Here is a 9,340-nt window from a genome sequence, read left to right on the forward strand (position 1 = left end):
GCGCCTGAAGGGGTCAGGATCCGGTGGCACAGAACTCCAAGCCTCAGTAACCGCGGGTTGGAATCCTTCCTACTTCAGCCAGAATCTCTCAAAGTGAAACCTTCATGCACCGGAAGGGTTTGCGGCGCAGTCCACGACCAGCGGGCAATGGTCGGACTCCGCAGAGGAAAGGCAGTATAGGAGGCAGTGAGGGTGCATAATTTCCCACATTATGAAAGGCCAGGGGGCATTTGTCCCCCTGCCCCCTCGCGCAAAAGATTTGCCATTTTCATTGATTAAAAAGAAGTTAGAATTGCTCGGTTAATTGACGAAAAACCAGGTCGACACAATCCAACCCATAGCAGGGCACCTCCGGCCAACCTGGCCACCGACATGAAACACGGAGCTGCAAACAACAAAGACAACAGTCGAGGAGTCGCAAGCGTCATTGTCATCACCGGTTGCCTCCGAACGGGCGACTCCGACTTCACCATAGAGCTCCAACGTCGAAGCCATCACTGGTTGCCTCCGAACGGGCGACTCCGACTTCACCATAGAGCTCCAACATCAAAGCCAACCCGCAAACAGCGCCAACTTCTAGGATATTATCTTGCGTATGTAGCGTCCATCTAGTTGTACAAGTGGAGTAGTATGTAGGAAAAAGTCCATTTTAAACCCTGAATTTGTAGAGGTTCGGCGGAACGAACCCTCAAGTCAAAATCCCGGTCGATTGAACCCTAAACTTTGCAATCCCGGTCTAAATCGAACCCTGGCACCGTTCGGACCAGTCAACAAGGATTCGTCTGTGTTCTTTCACAAAAAACCCATTGCTTTATATGTAATCAAGCAAAAGCCCTTGATTGCAAAAAAAAGGTATGACACTATTTCCACACGAAATAATAAATCACCGCCTCGGACAGGAATCGAACCTGTGTTGTCACACTAACGCGCCGGCGCGCAGGACACTACGCCACTGACTAGCATATGTTATTTTACAGGCTTATACCTTTTTATAAAATAACTTTGGACACAATCGATTTTTCTTCCCGCAAATAAAAAATTCAACGCATGCCAGGATTCGAACCTGCGTTGCCCCAAATACACAAAGCGTGCGCAAACCACTATGACGACCGATGGGTTCTAGCGCATTTCTGGCTTACGCTCTTTTATATTTTATAAACTACAGACACGTCCGGACCTACGCGGATTCGGATTTGTATGTGGTTTTTAATTAGATACCACCCAGCAAACCACTATGACGATCGATAGGTTCGAGAGACTTCGGGTTTTTAATTTTTGCATATTTTTATATAGGTTTTGTAGTAAACGGTGTATGTCTTTTCACTAGTACCGACATATTTTAATTTACACTAAATTTTTTATTATGTAAGATTTTTTGTAAATAAAAACTTAAAATTATTTTATGATATATGAAAAAATTGGTTATATATAGTGAACATTTATTTAATATTATTGCTTAAATTTCATATTATGCGATATATTTTTAAAATACACACTGAACATTACTGCATTGTTATATGATGAATTTTTTAAAAATATACAATGAAGTTTTTAAATATATATTGCACTTTTTATATTACGCGATATCTTTCTAAAGTACACGCTGAACATTATTGTGTAAATACACACTGAGCATTAAGTTCGTCAATTTAAAAAAAGAATCCCGAATTTAAGAAAAAGACGGAAAGAAAGAAGAACATAATAAAAAGGGGGCAAGTGAACACAACGTATTACTTGTCCTTGGTGGTTAGTTGCGAGAGACAATATCAAGGGGTCTCGTGTTCTAGTACGTACCGTGCGCTTTTGTTTTTGTTTTTAAACGGAAAAACTAAAGCAGACCGGGCCAGGGTGTGGCGCCCTTTGTGATTTTTTGTTTTTTTCGAATAAAGCGGGCCGGCCCATTGGGGAGCAGGTGTGTGTCCTTTGCAAAATACGAACAATCCCGGCCATTCTTTGCCATGTGGACAATCCCTGTTTGGGAAATGTCATGAAGGTTCAATTTAGATCGGGATTGCGTAGTTCAGGGTGTAATCGGCCGGGATTTCGACTTGAGGGTTTATTTCACCGAACCACTACAAGTTCAGAGTTTGAACCTCTACAAGTTCAGAGTTTAAAATGGACTTTACACGTGTAGTAATATCCTATCGTATGTAGCGTCCAGTGGAGTAGTAGCGGAGTAGTAGCATGTATATACACGTGTAGTAAATGTTGATTGCTCAACGCTGCCTGATTCCAATACAGATACAGAGGACTGTAAGTGAAAGACAACCAGATGCAAATGGCACAATGTTGCCGTTCAGACCTATTGATCCCAATTTTGTCTGCACACTCGCAGTATTTGGTGCTTTTCCTAGGCGCAGATGCTGCAGCTCGAGGGCCTCGGAAGAGAATAACAGATGCTGCAGCTCAAATAATGACAACAAAAAGTAATACTAGATGATTTCTTATACATGTAACATACTCCCAAGAAGGCAGAGAGAGTACATGGTTCTAGTTTTACAGTATCAGTACTCTAGGTACAGTTAATTAAAACTTAAGGTAGTACTGCTCCATCATATGCAGAGCAGATTACAACGCTGCAATCACAGAAAACCCTCAAAGGCAAAGAAACTCCAGATGAACAGAGCTCTGTACCATAGCCATGGCATCCATCATCTCTGAACGAAGAAATAAGGAACCACTTGCAGCAGCGATGGAACTTGGAAATGCAAAGTCTCTCATAACAACGCTACGACTTCTCTAGTAGTATTAGTTCTACGCCCAGTTCTTTTGACAGATTCTTCTGGAATCTGAACCCTACCCAGATTCTTCCGGAATCTTTGAGCCCCATTTGTTTTACAATCCTATCTAGTTAGGGTCTAATTAGGTAGGATTATAAAACAAAAGGGGTCAAAGATTCTAGCAGAAGCTAGGGAGGGGCAGATTCTCGGAGAATCCTGCAAAAGAACTGGGCTCTATACTATCATCATGCGCACGCAGCGTCTGTGTCTAGTAGCCGTATCGTATCTACACGTGTACGTGGTGCATCTGCATCTGTGCGCTCAGGCGTCGTCGGACCAGTCCTGCATCTGGTCGTCGGAGAAGAGCACGTCCACGACGTTGTCGATGAGCCCGTCCACGAAGGAGTTGCAGCCGAGGGTGAGCATCTGCCCGATCCGGCCGCGCGCGCTGGAGACCCACGCGAAGGTGGCCGCCGAGGCCACCACGGCCAGGCACAGCCCCGTCGCCTCCTCGATCTGCACCGTGTCCAGCTTCTTGAACAGCGAGTCCCCCGTCGTCGCCTCCACCGCCACCGCCGCCGCGAACGCCACCTGCACGAGTACCAACAGCCGACGGGTCGTTTAGCCACCGGCGGTGTCCGAACAGAGCACAGTTATTACAGAGGAGAGAGAGGTATACCATGGCGAGGCGGCCGGAGATGGTCTCGAAGTCCTGGCTCTTGCGGGAGCTCTCGATGTAGTCGGCGAGCGACGCGAAGAAGGGCGGCGCGCCCCCGACGCCTCCCTCCTCCAGGGCCTCGCCCGGCAGCCGCTTCCGCGTCACCGCGCTGCTGCCGTCGGCGCCGTACGACCGGAGCGTCGACAGGCGGGGCTGGAGCACGATCTTGTCCCGCCTCGTCTGCTGCTTCTGCTGCGACGGGGGCGCCGCCCTCTGCGGCGCCGCCTCGCACACGATCGCTCTCGCCACCGCGGCCGCCATGGTGGACTCGAACTCGACGAACGGATATCACCGGAGACTTTGACGAGCTGCCGGGTTCTTGGAGCAAACAAACGGCCGGTGGAATGGTGAACGCTGGTGAGCTACCCCTACCCCCTCGTCGTCCTTTTGAAAAGCCCGGCAGCGACAGCGAGGCGGTGGGCGCGGACGACGTGGCCGTTCACCGTCCCGGTGAATCTGCGCTCCGAGACGGTAAGGATTCACGGGCCTGCGAGTTGTCGCGTTCCGGCGAGTTCCGGGAATCCACGTAACCGCGTGCTTACCCGACACGCAAGCTCCGGCGGCCGTGGGCCAACGGAGATGGAAACGGACGTGGCGGGGTTCCCGGACACAGGTGTCGCTCTCCGGCGATAGGATCACGGGGGCGCCTGGTCCCTACGATCCTCATCGTACGGCTCACACTTTGCTGTTCGTATAACCTTTGAGTCTTTGACCTTTCCTCGCAAAACGGCCCCCGGAAAATCAAAACGGCTATCGGGTTGTAAATGTCATTTTTTTAGAAAACACAGGCATTTGTTCTAATCGTGTACTCTGCAAATTTCATCAAAAACAAGTAGAGGCATTACAGTAATTTTCAAAACAAAGTAGAGCTATTACAATTTGTAGCATAGGCGTTTGCTCTCTTTTTTAGCGAAAAAGATCAGATCTATTATAAAGATTCACAGGAAGTACAAAGCACCTCAAACATAATAAAAATTACATCGAGTCCATGAACCATCGAACGACCATTGATGCCGCTAGAACAAGCCGGAAAGTCTTCGTGCATGTGCCCCTAAGGACCAGCGCCCTGGAGCCGCATTTGTCGCCTTTGAATCCTTGAATCGATCTGAAGAACCTCACACTAAATATCGTCGTTGCGTACGCACGACAAGAAACCCTAACCTCGCCGCCCCAAGGAGCTGGCAGGAATCTATGTCGGAGCTCTGTTTAATTCGTCCCAACAAACAAACTTGAGGAGGATCGGAACTCGAAAGACTGACTCAAAGAAGGAGCGCCGCCAACCGTCTAAACGCCGCCCCTGCGAAGACTAAAACTCTATCTATCTAGTAGTAGGAGTCGAGACACCAGGATTCTCCTCCCCATGTTCGACCGCCGGAGCGACAAGCGGAGGGGAGGCGAATCCATGGGTTCGCCGACGGAGATCGAAGGGAGAAAGGCTTTCCCAAGTCACCTTGAAAGGAGAGGAAAGAAAACCCAAAGTTGTAACAACATAGGCGTTTGCCCTATTCGTGTACTCTGCAATTTTGACCATAAACATGTAGAAGTATTATAGTTTGCACCAAAAAGGTTAATGCTTCGAAAGTAGTTTGTGTGGAGCACGGTTCTTTCTTCTTCAAGATCACAACATATGCATTTCTTCAAGAAACTATACTTGTTTTTAACTGTTTACGATGAAATAGTTTTTTTCCCTGTTCACACGGTGCTCCATCGAAACTCAAATGTGTGTCCCAGCTCTTGGAAATGCAAATTTGAACAATCAAATGATTAAATTATCTAACCGCCGCGGAGCAATTTTAATATGATTTCTCTTACCCCTCTTTGCACATGAAAGGTAATAAAAGTAGGCTCAGATTATATACTCTTACTTGTGAAAAGAGCCGATAGCCTACTCTTACTCGCATGTGGAAAGAGGGGGTAAGAGAGGGATGTGAAGTTTCTGAGCCCGAACTCAAATGAGCTCGGGTGAACAGTTAAATTAAAAATAAAAAAATTCTGATTTTTTTGGGTACAAACATTGCCAAAAAATTTACATGCTCATAAAATTTCATCGTGAAATCACATTTGTGAAAGTCGTGAAAAAAATAAAAATAATGTTCCAAAAATGTTATTTTCGAAAGCATTTTGGAGTGCTGATTTTGTTTTTTGTCACGACTTCTAGAAATGTCTTTTCAACATGAAATTTTGTGAGCACATAAAACATTTGTCAATGTTTGTTTGTCAGGATTTTACTGTTTACCCCGAGCTCAAATGAGCTCGGGAGCAGAAGATGATTTTTGGTAAGAGACCATGATAAAAAACCTCAATCACCGTGTCATTGATCACACATCGAGTGCTTATATATGCTGTTTAGATTTTTGGTGTGTTCATAGTCCCTTTATAAATTTTTCGTTTTATCTGTGAATGGTAATCGGTAAAAAATGTGAGGCCGCAAGAGCTGTCGTTTCTTGGTGATGGATAGGGCCGTGGCTCTTCTCCAGGAGTTGCTGATCGGACATCCCATGCCCTGGTTGCCCTCTGATGTTGCGTTTCATGGGCATGGGCAAGGGGCAAGCATTGTCAGCAACCTGCGAAAATGCAGCACACATTCCTGAACCGTATGTTTGCGAGGTGATGTCTCATTCTCGAGAAGTTTTTGCGAGGTCGACGGGTGGGCTCCCCCATACGGGTAATCTACAACTGTTGGCTAGGAAGGAGAGTTCGTACTGCTACTGCTGGGCTATCACCATCTCGAGGCGAACAAAAGAACAAACAGTACAAGCCTGTCGCTGTATATATCTTACGTATGATCTGATCACAGCCTCTCGGCAGATCAGTTCGATCCAACCGTCCATTCACGTCGCTTCACGGCCCGCGTAATTGGATAGAAAAAATTTCGGGGCAGACGATGATTGGAAAACATACTCAGCAGAACAAGGTCATCGAGTTACTCTGCTTTCTAGCCTTACAGCGTGCAAGCAACGACGGAACAGAGCAAACGAGCTCGATCAGAAATTAATAACGTTATGTGTCTAGTACTATTCGTGCTTGGTCAGTCAGGAGGGGTGTGCCTAGTACTTATCTCATGTCCTTATCCGAATTACGTAATAATGTTTGGGTTGTGCTACTGAAGTTTAAAATAACTGTAAAATTCAGGCATATTCCTCTAGTTCGTCGATAGAGAAAGCAAAAAAATGACATGTTTATTATTCAATAAATAAAAGACATGAAATACTTAATCTCAGTAAAGAACACCAAGCATTACATGGAATTAGTCATACAGAAACAAAGTTCATGACATAATGAACTAGACATGAAATGTTTATTTTGCCTCGAAGAAGCTTAACAAAATAGTACGATCGACAATGGCACCTAATGGACACAGAATATCTTATTCCCTTGACTAAAGATGTCCTCCGAATCATGCATCAATATCATCATCATTCCCGCGAGAAGACTCTGGTGGTGCATTGACCCACTCTTCACGTCCCATGTTATATTGGCCTACATCATTACTATTGCACCCCAAGTAAGAATCCATCCCTTGGATTTCATTGTAGAGCGCCTGGTCCAAAGGAGCATAAGGAGAGATATCATTGCCACCGGATGAAAAGAACCGTGGGGATGCCTCCGAAATGTTCTCAACGATTGAGTTAGGGATTGTCTTGTTCTGTGATGGCTCCTTTGTCTTGTAAGGACTTGCATATTCTTGAAGTTTTGGCTGAGGTGGTGGAGGTAAACCATGTACCTGGTCAAGATCCAGTTGTAGAAGGGATGCCAACAGGGGAGTCGGAGGTGGAGGTGGTGGTGTGGACTGAAATAGTTGTGGTACCTGCATAGGAAAAGGTGGTTCCATTTTGTGGTTAGCACTTGCATAGTTCTAAAGGTGTGGACAAAGTGCTGGAGGAAATCTTATACCTGATGAGGAATTGGTTGCATAAGGGACCTCAACCGGGGCGCCAAAGGTGATGGTTGGGTCTGGAACATCTGTGGTACCTGCATATGAAAAGATCGTCCCATAATGTGTTGTGGTGTTGGTGGTAGTGGAACTGGAGGCAACACTTGAGGTGAAAAACGGCGAGATGATGATGGTTGCAATGACGCTTGATGAGTCTTCGAGTGATCTTGTGATGGACCTCTTGGCAGCAACTGGATTTGTTGCACGTTTTGACCACCAGTCCTTATTTCATGGCCATGATGTAGTGCAGGCATACGGTGTCTAATATGCTCCTTGATTCGCAAGAGGTCATTGAAGAGTCTGTTGAGATCTCCAAGACTGAGATCTTTTTCCCTCGAAAAGATATTATTTGCCACCATCCCTGGGTTTTCAGCTTGTATCTTCTTGATATGCTGGAGGGAGAGGTTTGCTCTCTTCTCTAGCACTGTATTCTCCATGTCCAACCTAGCCACCTTGCTCTGCAGCGATGCAATCCTAGCTTTTCCCGCCTTGTCGGCGAGTGGCTCAATAAGTGGATCCCTTGACAAGAAAGCATCAATAATAGGGTTCACCGATGGCGTCCCAAAGGCATGCATCTTTCCTGATTCACTCTCTAGGACAACAACAACCTTCACGCCAGTGAGGGCGGAGAGGTTACTGGCGCTTTTAAACAAACCAGCACGTCGTTTGGAGAAGGTGACACTGCGCTGTTTGTCGTCCTCGATGGGACAGACACCCAAACGGATCTCCCTCCTGGGCATACTCAAAATGACAACTGGAGTACTTATTACGACAGATGGCAAGCTACAAGGATCTAACAAAAGATAGGTGTATATTTACTGTTATTGTTGGCTAACTTTAGGTTACTGAGAGATAGGTGAGGATGAGCTCCCCTTATATAGAAGGAAAGGCTTGCAAGCATAAACCTCATCTCGAGAAAACATGACTATGTTCTATGCAAGTCGCTGATTACATCCCTATCCATACATTCAAATTAACTAGGATCCAAAGTTACATCTCTTTTTGTTTGAGTAGACTCAAAATTGGCAAGTCATTAATTAGCACTAAAATGTGCATTAACAAATGCCAAACTTATGGACGCCATTAATTGTTGCTCAAACATATCTTATGCGATTACATTAATTTACATCCTTATCTAGGATCATTATTAATTGTTATGTGAGTTCATCTACATCCAACAAACTTTTCTTAAATGCACGTCATAGTGTTTATCCAATTCTTTTGGTTATTATTTACAAGTACATCTACAGTACGAGTTAGGGATTTGGTGTAGGAAATCATAGCCATCTAATCTAATATGGCGGTTTGAGAATTGAGTTAATATCTTGAAATTATATCTTAACAGGCAGGAATACATTTAGTCTCACAAACATATCAGCCAATTACTGGCTAGGACATGTCTTTTTAGTATGCATAATTGCAAAACAATACTATAATCTTGTGGGAGGCGGTCTTGTTTGTTTGTCTATATGAAATATTAATCTAGAAATTTTGAATTCAACATTTTACCTGTTATGTCAATTGCATGATATTTGGTAAAACAACAATCTTATGTGTGTCCCGACAACCTTAAGAGTATATTTTGTTTTCTTCTAAACAAGTTAATGGCTTCTAAATTCAATGGGGGTCTAAGAGAGGGCGTGCATTCCGGAAATCAAACGACCCAGTGGAATTGGGACAAACTCCACATACTATACATGTCAGAATATTAACTATGCTACATAGTGTAGCATCTTAATTCTGTGCACTAGATGCATTGTAATGCCATCGATCCTCTCCTAACGAGACCCATATCCCCATCGTAACAGTAAAATGACATGCTGGTACTAGCCATAGGAGCCACTGCACCATGGTCCAGAAAGTTGTCTCAACAATAAATTGTGATAAAGATATTTCATTTTGATTATTAATAAACATAGGATAATAAAATTTGCATTAACAATTTGATTTTTACAATTATTAACAATG

The 9,340-nt window shown here is 44.7% G+C and overlaps 2 protein-coding genes across 2 annotated transcripts; both read right to left on the reverse strand.

The window, feature by feature from the left end:
- Window positions 1-2,414: 2,414 nt before the first annotated feature.
- LOC123054994 (stress enhanced protein 2, chloroplastic) lies at window positions 2,415-3,865 on the reverse strand. The gene is made up of 2 exons (XM_044478882.1): window positions 3,400-3,865; window positions 2,415-3,311 (listed from the first exon to the last, which is right to left on the reverse strand). The coding sequence occupies exons 1-2, from the start codon at window positions 3,697-3,699 to the stop codon at window positions 3,042-3,044; spliced, it is 570 nt and encodes a 189-aa protein (XP_044334817.1). The 5' UTR covers window positions 3,700-3,865; the 3' UTR covers window positions 2,415-3,041.
- A 2,970-nt stretch (window positions 3,866-6,835) lies between these two features.
- On the reverse strand, window positions 6,836-8,112 carry LOC123050434 (MADS-box transcription factor ANR1-like). The gene is made up of 2 exons (XM_044473230.1): window positions 7,333-8,112; window positions 6,836-7,246 (listed from the first exon to the last, which is right to left on the reverse strand). Exons 1-2 carry the CDS (start codon window positions 8,110-8,112, stop codon window positions 6,836-6,838), a joined length of 1,191 nt encoding a protein of 396 aa, XP_044329165.1.
- Between the last annotated feature and the right edge of the window lie 1,228 nt (window positions 8,113-9,340).

The sequence above is a fragment of the Triticum aestivum genome, chromosome 2D (genome assembly GCF_018294505.1).
Source record: "Triticum aestivum cultivar Chinese Spring chromosome 2D, IWGSC CS RefSeq v2.1, whole genome shotgun sequence".
Classification (NCBI taxonomy): Eukaryota; Viridiplantae; Streptophyta; class Magnoliopsida; order Poales; family Poaceae; genus Triticum; species Triticum aestivum.